The sequence below is a fragment of the Coturnix japonica genome, chromosome 1 (assembly GCF_054131305.1).
Source record: "Coturnix japonica strain WE chromosome 1, WE-NBRP24, whole genome shotgun sequence".
NCBI lineage: Eukaryota > Metazoa > Chordata > Aves > Galliformes > Phasianidae > Coturnix > Coturnix japonica.
In genome coordinates, this window is record NC_140663.1 from 11,061,949 (window position 1) to 11,081,455 (window position 19,507).

General features: G+C 41.2%; 1 protein-coding gene and 1 long non-coding RNA gene across 6 annotated transcripts in view; one reads left to right on the top strand and one right to left on the bottom strand.

Moving 5' to 3' along the window:
• Positions 1 to 1,964: 1,964 nt before the first annotated feature.
• On the bottom strand, positions 1,965 to 7,244 carry LOC146762285 (uncharacterized). The gene is made up of 3 exons (XR_014933318.1): positions 7,110 to 7,244; positions 6,569 to 6,630; positions 1,965 to 2,692 (listed from the first exon to the last, which is right to left on the bottom strand). It is a non-coding gene; the product is annotated as an uncharacterized LOC146762285 (long non-coding RNA).
• Positions 7,245 to 14,124: 6,880 nt separating this feature from the next.
• The window catches only part of GSAP (gamma-secretase activating protein), a 42,941-nt gene continuing 37,558 nt past the window's right edge, over positions 14,125 to 19,507 (top strand). For all 5 annotated transcript variants that reach the window (XR_014933265.1, XM_015882336.3, XM_015882502.3 and 2 more), the window contains exons 1-2: positions 14,125 to 14,284; positions 16,551 to 16,624. Coding sequence is in view for 4 of the 5 variants with exons in the window: in XM_015882336.3 (XP_015737822.2) it covers positions 14,200 to 14,284; positions 16,551 to 16,624 (159 nt within the window). In the remaining variant the exon portion in view is untranslated. The remainder of the gene's footprint in view (positions 14,285 to 16,550; positions 16,625 to 19,507) is intronic.

Genomic DNA, 19,507 nt, shown 5'->3' on the forward strand with positions numbered 1-19,507 from the left:
CTTGGTGGTTTGTTTTGAGAAGGAAAGCCCATCCCAAGCAGTAAGAATTTTTCTATGAGCCCTATGGCATGTTTTGTTTTAGGAGAAGCAAATCTCCAAGTCTTTGCTCTGGGAAGATCTCACTGACAATAACTGCTTAAAGTTAGGCCCACAGAAGACCATTCTTCTCCAGATACTAAATGCCTGAGCTTAACTATTTAAAATGTTGCTTAACCACTAAAAATAGTTCTTCAAAGTGAGGAAGAGTGTGTCTGGCATTTTAGTGATCTTCATTTCATTTCTGAAAAATGGAAATGATCAGTGTCAAAAATGTCAAGGCTTTATCTATCTCTTTATCTTTTTTACCTACTTTATCCATCTACATATTTTTTGCATATTTCACATAACTCCTTATTGATTCATTTGAAAAAAATGCATCGTACGTGCCTATTTTCCCAATGTTTTAGCTAAAAACTGTCATGCATGCATGCACTATAATTTGCACATTAGGAGCCAATTTACAATGCAAAAGTTCATCCTAATTTCTGTACAATTTCTGCAATTCAAATTACAGGAATAATGGTGCATAAACAAAACAAAACAAAAAAAAGCTACGTTCTGAAGATGTTATTCTTATGTAGGCAATACATTGCTACTGAACCTACAAAAGAATATTACAAGTCACAGCAAAACACACATTATCACTCGGAGCACTAATTTGTCTGCAGGAAAATTAGCACCAAGAAATTTTGCTGGGAAACACAGTGCTTGGGTTTTCCATTAGAGAACTGCATGCAAGATGTGGAGTTATTAACACTTTTTATTTGTTCCTGTTCTTCCAGCCCACATGAAAATATGAACTTAATTTGAATTTTCTGGAAAAATCCCACTATATTTTAAACAGAGTGCTCAGATCTGTGGTAAACAGATAGAGAAGACTGTGTTGCCTGTGTCCCTTCAGGGAAGGTGCCATCACCAATTCACATTCAGGAACACGTTTCATCTCAGCAGGGAGGTTTGGAGCTGAAGAAAGGTTAAGAGAATGCAGAATTTGAAAGTCTGTGCTTTGCAGCTGTACGAGCCTCATCTCAGGTGATACTGAAGAAGGATTTGCACAGTGATCAAGCCAAGTATTCAGACAGTTATCCAGCCCTGCTACAGAAGTGGCACAAAGGAGGCTTAAGGAAAGGCAGGAATACTCACACTTTGCTAGTTTTGCCCCTGCTGAGCTGCTTTGAGCAATTCTTCTCCTGAATGCCCATGCCATATCCCCACAACAAACTGCAGCATAACTACAGCCACTGGGAAGAGCCACCATTTGTGTCACGGTGAGACTGGACCTTGGGTGGTGTCACCAATACCTTCTGCCACCAACTAGAAATACTATTTCTGTTCGCAAAAGGAAAAACAAGAACTGACTTAATTTATAGAATGGAACACTTAGTATAGACAGTAGGAAAATAACTCCAGTGTAAATCCCACCAAAACAGGCTACCTCAAGAGGCTACAGCTGAGGAAGGATTTAAGAACCAGAAGTTTTAAGAACAGTTGGGCACATTTTTATTGATGAAAGGCTGTGTTCCCAGCACAGTGTGGGGGAACAGACAAGATCTGACCCTTGAAATCCTGCTCAGCTTTGCTGTGCTGTAGCTATACAAGGGTAGGACTGTCCACAGTCTGGAGCACTGCAATCAATCCTGGAATTAAATGACTAATTCAAAATGGTTATGTAAGTGAATAAATTTAAGAAGAAGGAAATGCCCTTATAGATTTGTTCCTACTCTCAAGGTTGCGTATTATATTGGGTCAGCCAAGAAAACAAATACCATATTCTGATGCAATCCAGTTCTGCCTGTTGCCCACATCACTGTTTCTTTTCCCCCTATCTTGATTACAGATCTGAGCAGCAGAGGCTTAAAATTGCCGTTGTCAGAGCAAGAGGTCATTTGAGTCATTGCAATTTTCAGAAATGTGGTTTATGCCTTCAGGATTTTCTCAGGGAATGCTTTATTGCAAATTCAACACATTTCACACCACCCCATCTTTGTGAGACCTGAGGGGACCTTTACAAAGGGGGACAAGCCAGCAGAAGGGTTTCTGCTTGTTTTCTTTGACTGTACAAACATTTGAACAATACACTCCTGTTTTGTCCACTTATGGCAACTGCCTACAGCTCTGGTAAATACATGCTTGAAATGAACAAAACTGAAAGCAGCCTCCCCACTGCAGCTATTTAGTCTGCATCACTCTTTAGACAGGACAAACCCCTTTAAGTAGCCTGGCCTCTCAACCAAAGTCTTCACTTTGGTGGTACTCTTTTGCTGTGTAAACCTGATTTTTGCTCTCTTCAGCTTTCACAGATTTACAGCTTTTTTTGGTAAAAATCCCAATTTTCAAGTTAAATATTGTCTTGACTGATACATACGGTAACATTGAAAACCAAACCTTGAAATGACATATTTGAAAGTACTCAGTTATTCTAAGTTAGATGAATTAACAGCACCAATAAGGAAAACCATCAACAAAAAGCCCAACCACAAAAAAAAAAAAAAAAAAAAAAAAAGAAAAGAAAAAAGGAAGCGGTGTATAAATTTCAGTCATGTTCCCTTAAAATATGGCTTTATTGCCATCAGTAAAATACCTGTCTGTCTGGGCTCTGGATAACTAACAGCTGATTTTAAATGTGCATCCATACTTTCGCCACAAGTAGAACCTGTAAATGTGAAGAAGGATTGAAAACATTACAAACGTTACATGAAAATTCTGATCCACATCAAAACTGAATTACGTGCCAGTTTCACACCAGAAAATCCCCGGTGCAGGTCAAAAGCACAAGCAGTAGCCGTGAGGATAGAAGACTCTAGCTGAGCTTTGAGCAAAAGCTTGAACCAACCGCGCTGAAGCAGGACTAAAATACACTAGCACAAAAAAAGCAGTAAAAGGGAGCTACATTTATCCTCTAAATAGCAGGCAAAATAAGTGCATAGTATTTGTAGTTCTCACATGCTTCAGAGGATTGCAGAGCATCTAGTGGAAATCTTTCACAATTGCCAACCAAATTGATGGACATCTTGTTTATACATGTTACATTACCGAAATTGGACATTACTATATTTAAATGAGGTTTTGTTGAGGTTTTTTTTTTTTCACGTCCTACCAGTTTTAGACTAAACCAAACAGCATTTTATTGAAGTTGAAACGTTTTCCAGTCAGTCTGGCCTGAAGACGAGCCATAAGTGACTTTAATTCTGGCATTGTTTCCATTAAAAAAGAAAGCATACATATACTGCACTAATCATGCTAAATTATTTTTGTTGCATATAATTTTTTTCCAGCTTTTATACTTATTAGTTGTATTTCCAAGACTTTAATACCTGCCTCTAATCCTCTTTGCATTTATTTTGTATTCTAGATGAGTTCTTAAAGATGAAAATCTAAAGAAAGATCTGATTGTGGCATTTAAAATTCATGCTGTAAAATCTAAGTTCTTGCAGCTACATACTTGTGGGACAACAGCATTTGGGACAGTCTGAGACCAAGAAGCCAACTAAATTACTATGACATCGGCTTCACTGTTGGACAGGTAAGAAGAGAAGAGAATGTGGTACCTGCAGATCCTAACACAGCTACATCTCACTGTTCAAATATACCTGCTTCAAGCAAAACTGATACGTGCCTTACACACAAGTTTGTGCTAAAACTTGCAGTTTTATCCATCAGGCCAGTAGTAATTCTTTTGCTTGTCTGCTTTGGCACCACTTGTACCCCCATCTAGCCCAATCCCAATGAAACAGGAAGAATGAGATCCCCTCCACCTTTACAGACACCACTCCCCCAGCTAACTACTGAGCCCAGTTTAGCTCAACAGCAGTCTCTACTCATGGCTTCAATAGTTTCGCTAGTTCATTACTTGCAGACATTGCTTGCATGGTTTTACATTATGAAATCACTAGTTAAACAGCCTCAGAGGTTTAGTTCCTTAGGTAATTCTCAACTGCTTGGATGCTTTCATTAGCCTTTGGCTACTCGAAAAGTTCCTCTCTAGCCTCCACTGGAGAAGACAAAGCCTTCCTCCTCACATTAACCACAGAGCTCTTCCTCCCACTTAACCACAGAACTGCTTCTTACTTTGCTCTCCGAAGCAGCCAAATAGCTATTGCAAACTTCTTCTGTCCAAAATTTACAAGTGAATTCATGCCAGTTCACCTGAAAGAGCCAGTCTGCTCTGAGAAAGCCTGTCTTCCAAGAACAGCTTCCCCTGCACGTGATGGCTGTTATCAAAGCTGTGCTCAGAGAGAAATCATTACAGCAGATCTGCAGAACTGGACAAAACTGAAGCTAGCAGGTAGGAGCAAATATACTCATACGGTGTTTTCTGTCCACTGAAAGATATTTTTACACTGGTGGTTTCAAAATGAGAAGTATACAGTGCTCACCCTGTGAGCCTGTTTGCGTGCTGGAGAAGGGACTGCGTTATAGACCTCTACATCTTAAAATGAAGCACTGGGGGGGAACTCTGTGGCCTGGGGAACATGATGCCCTGGGGATCACATCTTCAGATCAGCAGACATAGGATAAAACTCTGGTCTGCACGTTGTGTGTTAGCTCAGTGCTCTCAGGTCGCCCCTCAGTTGCATGAGCACAGCCCAATCTGTGGGGTGGCAGTGTGCCTCTGTGGGATGCTGCCTGCCCTTGAGTGGCTTCATCACATTGTACTGTGGGGACAACAGCACGTTTTTGACTTTCAGCTTGGTTTTAAGAACAGTTTTACTCCTCTACAAACTTTCCATATATCAAACAACTTTGAACCTTTCCAGAAATGACAGTCAGTATACCAGCAGTGGGCTGAATTACTTTCCACTGACTTCACTGGCTTTAGTTCAGGGAGGGGTGGGAAAAGGGGTTGGGAAAAGGGTCTGCACCAGAGGGTGGTGGGCACAGAACAGGCTGCCCATGGCAGTGGGCATGGCTCAGAGCTGTTGGAGTTCAAGGAGCGTTTGGACACTGCTCTCCAGGTCTGATTTTTGGGTGGTGCTGTGCAGAGCCAGAAGTTGGACTCAGTTATCCTTGTGGGTTCCTTCCAGCTCAATATATTCTGTGATTCTGTTGTAACTGCCAGGTGCAACTGGTCTGTGTGGCCACTCTTCCTCATGGGCAACAAGCAGGCAAGAATGGGTTTGGCAAGCAGTGATGCTATACAGCTTCCTACTGGGGCTGATGAAATCGGTTCCTGTCAGTGTTCTGAAGCCTTCAGTGTGGAGGGCACCAAGTGCAGTCTGCTTCTGCAGTGGTTTTGCTGTTCACACCAGCCTGCTGTCCTAGCAAGTGCTGCCTTTCAGTTCCTGCCAGCTCCTGACACAGGAACTGCAGCACAAATGCAGTGTGTGATCTCTAATTGGTAATTAACCTTAGATGGGTTTTGTGCCTGTGAAAAACAAATGGCTCATTTACATGCCTTCATAAAAGATATTTATGGAAAGTAGAGTAGTAAATGGAAATTAGAAGTCTTAGGAAAGAATTTGACAAGCAAATGGGCAATGTTATAAGACAAGTCACAGGGAATCTTATTACAATGGAAAAGATGCAAAATTTGGATCCACAAATCTCCCAGCAAAATAAAAACCAACAACTACAAAGGATAAAAGCTCTGTATGATATGCAGTCACAGGAAAGCACTGAGAAGAGTAATGAGGATAAGAAGTAGAGGATAGATTTTGTTGAGACATTAAGGAGATTCCTTGCCTTAAAAGAAAGATGGCAGGTAAAGAGATTGTGATACATATATATAAAATCCCGATTAAAGCATGATTATGCACTATTTGTCTTAAAGAGTACAGTGAACAGGATTGTCACATGGGAGAATTAAACCGACAGACATACTTTTGTACTTTTATCATATCATGAAACTAATTGTTACAGGAATTTCTGGATGCTAAAATAATCAACAGCTTCCAGATTGTTTTGATCCCTTCTGAACAGAAGTAGATAGTAGGTGCAGCCTTTCATGTTTTTTGTGTGCTATCTCTTAGCATTGAACACTGGCCACTCTCAGAAGCAAGATGCTGCTTAGATGGAATTAGATCTAACTTAATACCTTCAGATTCAGTTGATCTGAAGTTTTATGCAGCACAAATAATTGCTTCCATTTAGCCCTCCGCCCCATCCCTGCCCCAGGAGAAAGCAATGGCTAAAATCACGTTTTTCTTGTAATACAAATAAGGCAATGGCAGAAGGATTACAAAGTAAATAACACAGAAGTTAATATGAGAAACAGGCATTATACATTCAATTTCACTTTCAAGAATGAAAAAAACTCATGAGTTATCATCCTATTTAATGCAATTTTCTAATAGTATCATAAGTCTGCTGTGTAGCGTGTGTATGTATCCAGAAAATTAGCACTAAAAAGATTTCTAGCAAGTATACAATGAGAGTTTTTTAGGACAAGGTCAAGTTGCTGATGGTCTCTAAATGACAGACTTAAACAAGCCTAAACACAGCGTGATAGGACAGCAGCTCTATCTGCAGAAAGAACTATGTTCTTTGTCATCAGAGTGTGATGGTGAAATGGAAGATCAAAAGCAGATACCTTATCTCTGTCTTTTAAAGAAAGTATTCCAAAACGTTTCTTCAGAAGTCATCCAGGAAAGGCTATAAGAACGAAAAGCCTCCAGTCAGAAGAGACAGCTTTAAAAGATTGTGTTTAACTTAGAAAAGATTGAAAAGAGCATTAGAAGACTAAAAAGTGCTATATAGGAAAGATAGAGCAGGAGTTGACTTTAACTCAAAGCAATTAAATGAAGGCAGTTTCTTAAATAATTCCCTTTGTACCACTCTCTTACTTCTCATATACTCACTAATTAGGCCGTAGATAAAAAAGATCACTGAGGCCAAAATTTAAAAAGGAATTATACATTTTTATGGACTATAAGAAGACACAGAGTTCTAATTAATCTAAACATCCTGTAATATTAAATGTTCATCTTTGTGCCACGTATCTGTCTGTTTCTGGGGAAATCTGACAGATTTAGAGATCAGGATGGAACTTAACTTTGAAGACAGTTGCGGAATATCTTTAGCTGACAACCACAGTGCTTCTTGCAGCTTTCTCTGCAGCATCTGGAATTGACCTTTTCTGAAGGCACAAAGAGTGGAGTGCAGAAGAGTAGATGAAGGAGAGAGCTGGCTGGTCCACGCTCATAGGGAAACTGGCACTGCTATCTAATGCAGCAGTGCTTTGGAGGTAAGGAAGTGAACCTGGAGACCTTAGGGGGAAAAAAACCACAACAAGGCATAAGGACTGCTCCTCTTGGACACCAGGCTCAATTAAACATTAATCATTAAACAAAACTATATAAGAGAGCTGGAATAAAAGAGCTGAAACCAGATGTAGAACTAGCATTTATCCACATGGAACCTTCATAAAACTGGTAAATAAATAGGTCCCCTTGTAGGTACTGCTTGTGAGTACTGAACTTGCTAATATTAGCTGAAAAGATTCTCCTGGGGTTCAGTAAGAGATCTCCTCTAATGCTAGTAATGCAATGGCCAGGGCAGATGTGGTCTGCTTTCCACCATGGCCGTGGACTGTTCTTTGGAGGGAGAAGATGCTCAGTCTCAACTTGCAGTATGGCTGACTGGGGGCTGCTCCTTTCTGCCGCTGCTCCGAGCTGTATGTCTTCAAATCAAGGTATGTACCTGCAGACCTTCTTTCATGGAAGTGGCAGTTGAACCGCAAATGTGAAGAAACTAGAAAAAACAAACAGCAAAACAAGAGGAGGAAGGATGTTAAACTATATATATCCTTTAATCATCCTATACATTTTCTCCAAGCCAACCTCAAAGATGTTGCTTTATTATCACAGTGAGGAAATACATCCCACTAAGTACACAAAGAAGGTAACTGCAGTAGAATGAAGTGCTACTGTGCAGTTTTGGAGAGATATCCATATAAATTTTAAAATAATTGGAAAAGGAAGTGTGTTCTAAGTTGGGAACATTTGCAGGTAGCCCGTGTTTTGTTTTAAGTTCAATTAGAACTATAAAAGAAAACGAAAAAGCTCCAATGTACAATGGCTTGTAAAAGTATCCCAACTGGCAATATCAACAGATGATGTCAAAGGCTGGTAAACACAATAGTGCTGATTGAAGGGACTGCTTGAACTCAACATAAACAAAACTGATTCTACCTTTACTGTAACTGCTCAAGAAAAAGGCCTAGGTACTGTAACAGACAGCTAACTGAAGACTCTGTTATACTGCTCACCCATATTCGAAAGAACAAATAAAATACAGGAGCTACCAAACACCTTCACATGATATACTAATGATTCGTATATTCAATAAATATAGATTTTCTATGAGTATAATACAATACAAGGGAAATGAAATGTTTCAGAACTGAGTGGAAAAAAGCACTGGGAACTTAGAAAAGCACTTGAAATGTTGGATTCTTCCACTTTAAACAGACAAAATAAGAAAATGAGATAGATAGGTATGTAACAATATATTTTGGAAAGATGATATCTTAACTTTATCTGTTTATAACCTTTATAAATGGAAGAATCGTTCATACAAACTGAAGGATAGTAGACGGTTGAGGGTATTTTTGATACAGACCCATCTTTCTATTCAGCTTCACTAATGAGGAGATATTAGCTTCAAAGAAAGGTTATCAGCCTGTACCATAAAGGAAAATAACTGTTAGGAACAGCAATAGCAGTCATAGATCATGAGGGCTATTTTTTTTTCTGTTCGCTATGGACTCTTTGCATCTTTTTCTTGAACATCTAATGATATCCATGTCTGTGATACCAGCATGTGTAGATAACTGAGCTAAACCATCGTGGCACAAATGTTCTAATGATGTTACGTATGATTTACTGGCTAATTCATGATCACATGATACACGGTGTTTTTAAGCACTTACAATCATTTGCTGTTATGCATGTTCACAATGTAATCTGTTGTGTTTTTTTTTCAGAAGATTTGGCTCTTCTAATGTACGAATATTGGCATAATTATGACATTAAACAATACAATTTACTGTTGTCATGTTGAGCCTAACACTGAAACAATGTTTTACTTTAAAATGATTATGTATCATTGAAAACCATTGCATTTAGTAATAATTGCTATGATTCAGAAACTTGGTAACTGCTTTCTTCTAAAAATAAATACACTCTCTTCCAAAATAGGGAGAATTCAATTGTTTTGTTTGTAGCTGCGAAAATCTAAAGTACATAGACTCTGTTTATCCATGTGGTACTGGACGCAGAAGTTGACTGTGTATTTTTCCCTTGTTTTGTATATATATAACATTGTAAAAATAATATATGCACGTTTATGACTCGATTCTGTGACATTTCCCAAGTGCAGATGGACCGGGCATCAAGCCTGCAACTTCATACTGATGAGAATATGCTCCCCAGGCCGTGTTGGTGAATAAAAGCTCTTCACATGAACAAGGCTATATGAACAGACTGCAGGAGGTGATAAGGTCAGTTGTGGGTTTGGCTGAGTCATGGTTGGAGGATAAGGGCCTTACGGATCCTATAAATACCTCATTGTTAAAGGAGGTCAGATGATAAAATTTTGAATGTATTTTGAAAAAGAAACTGCTGCGTGACTAAGGAAGTACACCCCCTTTGTTTATTAACGAGGCATTTATTGGAACTAATGTGTATAATAAATTAAAGATATTTTTAGCATGTGCCAGGGAAAAGCATTCAGATTTGAGGGACTAATCTGAATATATTTAAATTGTTGTACTGCATCAAAGGAAGGGTTGTTATGAGATACAAATAAGGTATTAAGAACTAGTTTCTAGGAATTCCAGTGGAAACAGGAAATCAGGTAAATGATACAAGTATGGGATTTTGTCATCTAACTTACATCAGCTAACAGTTAGTACCTGGACTGTGCTTCTTGTAAGTGGGAAGAAGCACATGTCCTCTGGACAACTAACCCCATCCCCAGGTTGTGGTTTGGCAGAAATAGAAGATGTCCAAGCTGTGCTGCAGCACTGAGACCTGCAATGCCCAAAGGCCCTTTGCCAAGCACCAATGTCTTGTTCCCACTTCTATACAAGATTTTGGTGAGTATAAGGGTTTCTTCCATCAAGGAGGAAACTTGATGGGTAGATGATATTACAGAAACCACCTTCTGCTCTCTCCCCTCAGGGTTATTTTTCAGTTGGATCGCTGCTCCGGTCTGGAAGCCATGCAAGTGGTGGCCAGGCAACGGCCAAGAGCAATGCGGGGTGAAAATGACTGTTTCTTTCACACCAAAAGCTAAAGGAAAATGTCTGTCAACCTCCAGCAAAGGCTCTGAATGTGCTGTGCGGCTCTGCCTCTTCACTGCTGCCAGTACAGGGAGGTCTCCAATTCTTCTGTTCCCTTCCCTGCTGCCAGATGCACATTAACAGTACTTCCTTTTACAATAACTGGCACTTGTAAAAGCTTTCTGTGACCTGAGACACCTTAATCACGTGGCAGAAAATTAAATCATTAAATAAAAACCAATAGACTTTGTGGGTTAGCAACTAGAGTTGGATCACAGAGACACCAGATGTGCAGCAGGACTGGTAAACATAGACGAGGGATGACCTGTGGATGAGGGAAGGAGGAAAAGAAAAAAGCAAGCAAGGTCGGGGGGTGGGGGGGAAAGAAAGGGGGTGTGACACCCTCCTTTCAAGGCCATGAGTCCTTAGATCAGCTGCTCATCAAACCACACCCTCAGGGACTCTTTTCAAATTACACTGTGTGATTTAATTGCTGGCAGATTTTTTAATTGCAGCCCTGCTTTCCTCCAGCTGCACGTGGCTGGTGGGTATGACTGCAGGTGGAGGGAGTACAAGACCCATCCACATCTGGGTTGGATTTATAAAATGTGCCCTAAAATAAGTGCCAGTCCTGGGCTGTATCAGTCGTTCTCTGGGATTCTTATCTTTCTTCATTGACTAGCAAGAAACTAAACAAACATGTCACACCAGAATCCTATTTTCAAGACAGTTGAAGCTCAGTAAGGATAAATTCAACCAATATGCTCATCCTGTGCTGTCCATGTTTGTAGTCCCCAATGTACCTCTTTGGAAAGCCTGTGTTAAGAGTTTCTTTTATATATTTTATATAACACTGAAAATAAAATCATATCTAAAAGCAAATTGGAATCGATGTGCTGACAAATGAATTATTGCATCTGTTCCTTAACAGTGATGAATCTATTGCAGAGTATTGACAGCGTTCTCTTATAACACAAAATGAAGTCAAAACGGAAAGATCACAAAGGAAAAAAGGGCAAGTTACAAAAACCGCTACTGATTAGACCTAATAAGGCTGTAGCTGGAAGAATAAACAGAGCAAAGAGTTCCTTCAACAGCTGTTGAGACCATGTGTGTTCACAGAGCTTTCATCAGTGTTAGCAGGGGTTATTCCATGTGAAGAACAAAGGAGCTTTAGTGCCTGGGCCATAAGGAGAGAACTGGAAGGAAAAAAAAGGCCACTTGGGATATGGCCATAGGCTGCGTTAGGCTCTGCTCTGTTTCCCTCCCTCACTTTGAGGAAGACCTTAATTGTTTTCAAAGTCTCCTCGACTTGAAACACGTTATTGGCTTGAGCATGTAATGGACTTGAGCTGAACTATTTAAAGAATAAGGTATTGTTTAATAGGAGCATGAGTAGCACAACAGAAACATTATCATTAGTAGTTAGAAGATTATATCCTATGATTAATTATTAAACAAAGCATAGAAAAACATGTCCATGGAGCACTGGATCTGTAATGGATACTGACTGACTTCCGTGAATCTACTCTGTTTTATGTTGACATCTTGTGATGAAAGATAACGAGTGAGATGTCTTTCATATGCTGAGATAAGGACGTTTTACTCTACCACTCTTGAATCACAGCTTTCATTCTTCCTACAAAAATACTAGTGGTATCTTAATTGCTTTTTTTTCTAGATGATTTAATAAACATAGCGACCATCTCCTTGAGGAAACCAACTGACATATTTTGTGTTCAACTGCTTTAAAATGTTCCTCAAGGAAACAACTGTCTAGACAAGATCACAATAAATCCTCTGTTGCACAAGCGGTGGGAAAAGAGGGTGGCCTTGGTAAGCAGGACTTTCAAAAGAAGTTATGAGCTGTTTGCCAGGCTGTCATGAGTTTAAATAATTATTTCAGATATTCATTCTGTCGGTTCCCACTAAGATAAGAAGGCTTAAGTATAATTTCCTGATGTGGAACACATCAATGATTTATGGCTCTGTATATAATCTTTTCCTTCTCATTGATAGGCATGAACGAGTCTTTATTCTGTTGAGAGCTGAAAGGCATGTTAGACTGGTTAATGCCAAGTTGGCAGTCAATCGTATCAGCCTCACACTTGCTTAAAGGTATGATTTTGTAATTCCTGCCCCATGAACTGTTTGTGAAGTGATGATAGGCACATGTGCAATTAGCACAACAACTTTTGCCAGCGGCAGAAAATCTTGATGCAGGATGCAGTGTGATCAGCAGGGCCACTGTCCTTTGATGATAGGTGAGCCTATTAATGTTGAATTTGTTCAAGAACCACTGCAGCTAAAAACTCCAGGGAGATCCTCCCATTAGTAGGAAAGGAACAGATTCCTGATTAAAATAAATATATAACACACACACATATATATATATCACATATATGTAAGAGCTTTATTTTCACATCCTCATACTGCATATTGTTCCATTGGAATCACCTCCTTTACCTACATAAATATCCAGTCTGGCTGTAGAAATCCAAACTGACTGAGTGAGATCATCAGAAAGGGAAATGGAATAGAAATAGAAAGTGAAATTCCTTGTTTGGTTTCACAATGCAAAGAAGAGGGAAGAAAGTCCTGAAATGGATTATAGCACTAATTTCACTCGGCAGTGATAAGAATAAGCATTCTTTCTTAAAAGCAAGAGCTTCTTCCTCTATCTAGCAAAGCTGAAGTGACTAAGACTATATCAGGACCTCTGCCTGAATGCAAAGCTCACCGACAAAAATGTTAAAGGTTGTTTTTTAGATGTTTATGGTTTTTGTGTCAAGCTTTTAATTTTCTGTATGGGGACTGAAGCAGTATCACAAACTGCACTGTTACTTGAAGTGCGCTGAATGAGTCAGTTTTGTGGTTTCCAAGGAATGTGTTGTGCTTCTAGGAATTCAGTCTGGATATTTGCTCCTGCAGATACAGCCTATAACACGTATAGCCAGAATGCCAGTTCAGGAAATCACAAGTTTTATATAATGAGATCTAAAGCTGTGAGTTGTCTTTTACAGTTGTAAAGGAAATAGATATTTGCACTGAACATTAAAGGTGGGGGTGAGAGAAAAAAAAAGGCATCAGATAAGAAGGGGAATGCTGGCAGAGAACAAAGAAACTCCATCCCAGCTGAAAGTGTTTGGCACTATTCAGGTGACAGCTGCTGCAGCAAACAGTGATTATCCTGAGGAGAAAGAGCACATGTAGCTTCATTTGCAGCACTGCAAATCCTCCTGAAAGAAAGCTTGCTTGCTCTGCCCCACGTTACATATTAGAGAGTACAGCCCCAAATCTGCAACTGTCTGTTGTTACTTGAAAGATGGGCTCTATCACTGGAACAAAAACCAAAACAGGCTTAAGTAACGCCATGCCTTTTTATATTTGAGGGACAACTTGCTTCTCACCTGCACTCAGATGACGTACCTGATTCCGGTCTGATCTTTATATATAGCTTCCAAGCTTAGCAATGAGGGTAAAAACCCAGTACAGGCTGTTAGAAGTGGCTGAAGCTGCTCTGTCCCTGCAGTGCTGCGGTTTGGTACGTGCTACTACAGCCGGTCCACATCTGGGCCGCTTTTAGCTGCTGACATCAGCGTCAGAGGGGAAATGGTAATTACAGTCAGACTATAGATAGCCACCAACAGCATCTTATCGGTGCTACGAGTATTTTCAATTGCTAAAAATAAATAAATAAATACAAAATCCCACCAAAGCAAACAAAAACCCGGTAACTCAGCCTGAAGACCCTCAGGATCTCGCTGAGCTTTACCTCTCCTGAGGTAAGATGCGATGTGAGCCCGGGGCCGGCTGATTGACGCCCAGCCCTCCCAATAGGCGCCGAGCGGGATCTAGGGGCCGGCCCATGGTGGAGGCCGCCCCGCAGCAGCCGGCGCGGTGAGGTGGGCAGCACAGGGTTGTGTTGTGAGGCTGCCATGCTGCTTCACCTGGCAGCCGAGTTTGACCTGCAGAGGGACGTGGTGCCCTGGCTGGCGGCGCGGGGCTGGGCCTCGGCTTTAGGTAACGCTGCGCTGGCGGGCGCGGGGCAGCGCTGAGGAGAGCTCGCTCCCTCCTTCCCTCTCTCTCCGCTTCCAGCCGCCTCCGTGCGGTGCCCTTCGGTGGGCGGAGAGGCCGAGCCGGGCGTCAGTCCCCGCGAGCCGATCCCGGTACGGCCGCCCCGCTCCTTCCGCCCGGGACGGGCCGCCTCGAGGCCACAGGGGGACGGGGAAATGGCGGCGGGGCGGGCGGCCGGACAGAGCCCGCCTCTGTGCGGGGTTCTGCCCTCGGTCACTGCGGACCGGGGTGGCGGAGTCCCAAGAAGCTTCTGTTGCTCCTCTAGTACTGTTAGGTTCTTTATTTGTAGCCCTGTTCTCCAGTTTGTTCCCAAAAGAATTCTAGTGTGCCTCTTCTACCACACAGCCCTTCTGGGGAAGAAGAAAGGAAAAAAACAACAACAACAACAACAAAACAACGCACAAAACCCACACAGCTGAAAATAAAACAACCCAAACTCCCCTTTGTGTGTGTGTGGTAAAGAAGTGCTAATTGAAATCGGGTGAGGTGTTGGATGTCCTGGCAGGGTGAGAGCAGGTAGTTGGAATAAGAGGGACTGTGCCGTGTTCTTGGCCCTGTGGTGTTCGTATTGTGCTTGTGGTTGCTCTCATCTGTCTACAAGCAAGCTGGTCAAGTTCTGCTTTTCAGAACCTGCTGAAAGCCTTTGTCTGGGCGTTGATTTGAACAGCATAATTGTGGCTGTAGTAGGAACACAGGGTGGTTGTGTGCTGCATCCAGGTCCCTTGGTTATTTTTAGTTAGCTGACATACCTCCCTCTTTAAAGGTCCACTGTCCCACAGGAAACCTGTCTGTAAGTCAGAGCATATCAGCAAGTTTGGCTTCATAAAACAAGGTGCTTCCCACACTGCCAGATGGGAGATCTGATAATGTTTATTTCACGTACACCAGAAAGTTTACTTAGCTGTGAGGTATTGGGTTTCCCCTGAAGGGTGTTGAGGAAAAAATATAAAAACCCGTGTAATCAAGTAATCTCTGTGTTCATTGTGGAGGTAGCAGGAAGGTGTTCGTCTGGGAGTAGCTGTGATCAAGGGAGGGGAGTGGCGGGTGAAGAGAACCAGCACAGCTCTCTTAATTCCACTCATTTTTGTATGATTTCCATATAATGGCTTTCAGGAAATCAAAACGTTCTCTTGTGCATGTCGATAAGGGCTGTTTGCTGGGCAGGCAGGTTGGGTTGGCTTTGTTTGCAGCTCTTCATCTGCTGGGTGAAGCTGTGAGATGAGGAAGAAGTTGTAATTCTACATGCAAAGCTTTACTGCAGGACTTCCCCAAGCTGGGGATCATTGCCTCTTCTCCTTTGGTTACATATTCCCACGGACAGTGTACGGCTAGGTGTAATTTGTATCAAACACCAAGCCAGTTGAAAGGGATTTATTGTTAGATATATGCTGAGGATTTTCTCTGTTCTCTCACATCAAAATTATTCACCTCTGCTAATATTTCTGAGCAGTTTTTTTTCTTACCACCACAATCTGTACTGGCAAGGCTCATTGTTTTAGGCTTGTGAATCTAAGTTTCACCTCCCTTTCTCCAGTCACGGCTTTGTGGTAACTGCAAAGTAACGCTTGCCTAGAGTTGCAGAGAATTCTTGTTCCTATTTACACGCTACCTTTATCTTAAAATCAAGGCCACTCATGCAGCTCTCAGGCTTATTAAGAGCAAAATTTCTTCTTTAAATATAAGTTCCATCCAAGGTAAACACACTTCTGGTGATTACAGTGATTAGAATACAAAGACTTGAGAAAAGACGCGCTTTTGTCACCTGTGGTACAATATCTTTTGTTTTTCCTTCCCCGGTGTTTTCCTTTCTCTTGTTCTGCATTGCTTAGTTCTCTTGTACCTGTCAATATGTTGCATGTATATATAGTTTGGTGTTGTGGCTCTTGTTTTTGTTGTAGAGCTGATCTCTGAAGGCATCATTTATTTCTAAGCACTCCTTAGGGAGCTGAGGCAGCTGGCACTTCTCATGCTCCATCTACCTCTGTGTGGTGTTCTGAGGATCTTTTTGTTTTGAAGTCCAAGAATGAAATCACAGTGTAAGAAATATTTGATCTGTTTTTTCAAAAGGCAGTAATTTCTGGCATGTATAAATACACATATGTATTATTTGTGTATTAATACACAAAATGTACCTGGTATCTTCACTTCAAATGTGTCTGTGTGGGAGGAGCGAACTCAAGCAAAGATCTTGTGTCTTTTATTATAATTTCAGATACTTCTGAGAATTCATCAGCACTTCACGTTGTGAATGTTGAAAGAAATGGGAAGATTATTTATACCTGGAAGGTAAGTCTGTCTTGGGGCTTTGTGAAAGTATTCCTGAGAATATTACTGTGTGTTTGCCTATACTGTAGGCCTTGCACGTGAATTTATTTCTCTTGCAACAAGAATTAGAACACGAGAACTTAAGTTGCAAATTGGAGGTTTGGGCAATGAGAAAATACCCATCTCCAGTTCAGTCAAACGTTAAGAGTAATGAAGTGGGGAGTAAAGCACTGACCTCATCAGGCTGTAGGGCTTTTGCTGTTGATTTTTTCGGGCCAGAATCTCTCCTTGAATGAAAAGCCATTTCCACAACAGTTCAGCTCTTCATAAGCAGCATGTTCTTTCACCCTCAGAATTTCTTAAGGAAGTCTGACTGCTAGATTCGTATGCACTGCTTCAATATTAAATAACTCAATATTCAAAATTAAATATTGAGTCCTACCAGTGTGTATGCTAAGATGCCATATTTGTAACTCTAACTCTGCTATTCGCTTTTTGTTGCTTTAGGATGCATCTGTAGCACGTTATTGCACGTAGTCTCATTTCACCTTACCTTATTTGATGTATTGAAGTACTAGAGCTATCCTTTTCATATCAGGTTGAAACTCATGTAGTTCCAAGAAGTTTCTGAATGGTTTAAGAAGGTTTCCTGACTGTGGTTCTTTGCTGTGCAGCTCAGAGCAATCTGATAACCCGGGTGGATTCTGGAGGGTCTTGGCTCTTGGAAAGCACAAAGTGGAGACTGCAGAATAGAGCCGCTTTTCATTCCACTCTGTCTCAGCTGTCCAGCTTACCTAGGGTTAAGGGAAGAGGCGAGGCCTTCATCAAGGTATAACAGACTTTAACTGTGGGTGGATGTTTCCTTTAGTACAAGCATAGGGAGGAGAGTCTGCAAGACAACAATCATCATAAAGGCAATACTGAAGAAAGTGTCATGTTTTGCCTTGCTCAAAGTTCTGTAAAGATTTAATGAAACTGATCCATCTAGCTCTACAGGAGACCTGCGTATGTGTGGTGTTGCTGCTTTCCAATGCCAGTGAAATCTCACACTAAGCTTTGGGCGACTCCTTCCTTTCTTGGGCTTTTGACAGATGAGTCCATCTGCCTTGAGTGTTGTTTGGGCTTTTGCAGCTGGCAAAAGGGGCGAGATGTAGCTGGACACTCCATCTTAGTGTGGGTGTCTGCTTGCATCTAGGTGTTTGAACTGCCTCTGTAGTTGGTGCAGATGTGATGGAAGCTGGAATTTAGAGAAATGGCTGCCTGTAGCATCCCACCTCCCACAGCCTTTGGGAGGAGCTGTACAAAGTGGAGGAGGTGAACAAATACTCACTAGGCTTCATTGACTGAAGTGCCAGAGATGCAGAGGAGGATTCAAATGTGTAAATGTAGTTCCTCAAATCTGGAAGCAAAGTCCGCACACACAAGGAGGTACAGACATCTTTGCTGTGGCTTCCTGATTTGAGGAAGAAGGTGATCTCAGCAGTTGGTGTGATACGTGTGGTTGGATGAGAAAGTCCCAGGGCTGAAGGTAGCAAAGTGCACAGCTGTGCTGCAGTTGTTACCGCTCACACATCAGCCCAAAGGAGATGCCATTGTTGCTTCTTTTCCTGTTCTTTTACTGCTATAAAGTAGTCAGATCTTTCTCTTCTTGAGTGAATCAGCCGACAGAAGAACCAGCATGTAGGTTCTTCCCGTACTGGGAAGGAGTTGGGAGTGCACATGTTGCAGCCCAGTCTGTAGCTGCATAGCTCTCAGCCACTGACTGGAACAGACAGGGACCTGAGTTATTAACACAGCCTTCTCTGATGCCTGTGCTCTCTTAAATTAGCTGCAGAAACACCTTGGGGATGGTGATACTTAAATGCAGGACTGAAATACCAGGGCTGATTTTTTTCTCTCAGGATTAGAGTGGTATTTCTATAAAAAGGAATCTGTTCATGAGAAAAAACAGAAGGCAGGTGTTGGTGGGGCTGTGTCCATCTTTGTCTTTTTTACTCTTTATTATTAACAAGAATTCAATAAAGGAAAAGAGTCTTGGTATATGTATCTTTGTGAACAAGGAGTAGCTTTGGGCCCCAGTTTCTTTCAGATTGTTACAAGTTTGTTCTAAGTGATAACTGTAGATTGCACTTGGTTGCTTTTTTCTACTAATGAATATCATTGAACTAGAATGCATACTTGGAGAAAATATACTGATTTTACTGTCTGCAGCTTCTGTTTCCTTAAACTTAATGTGGAGAAATCACCATTACTGTAACTACTGCTTCTGGCAAACTACAGATCTTACTCAGTTCCTGAATGAAGTTCAACCTCTCTCTTTTTCTTTCTTTCTCTCCCCTTTCTCTACAAACTATTTATAACTCATGAGCTACCACTGTTGCAAGAGCAGCTATATGTGATTTTTTCCTCTAGGTTTTGTGGCAGCAAACTTTCAGTGACGTTGGTGAGGACAGCGCACAAACAAGGATGTTAACTAAACAATGCTGTCCTGGCTTGTCTCCTAATAAACACAAATGGAAAGCAGTCTTTAGCAAATAGAAGAAAACGAAGTGCATTCCCCTAAAACCAGGAATAGGTGGAGAATGAGCTTTATTGTCAAGCATGTTTTGGAGTATTGCGTGATACCATAAAGTGTCTGTCTTTCCTGGCATTGAAAGTTGGCTTAAAGGAAGATACTTATAACAGATATGCTTCTGTTTTGCAAAGCTGTAGCAAGAATCTTTGCCGAGAAGCTGACAAGTGTATTAGCTTATGCACTGACAGTGCTGCTACCAATCTTGTGAAGAGTATTTTTCAGTAGCTAAGTACTGTGGGTAGGAGTTTCAGACACTTCTGGAAAGAATGGCTGCTTGTGAAATCACTTGCTTAATATTGAGGTAGTAGACCCAAGGCTTGTGTCTTAAC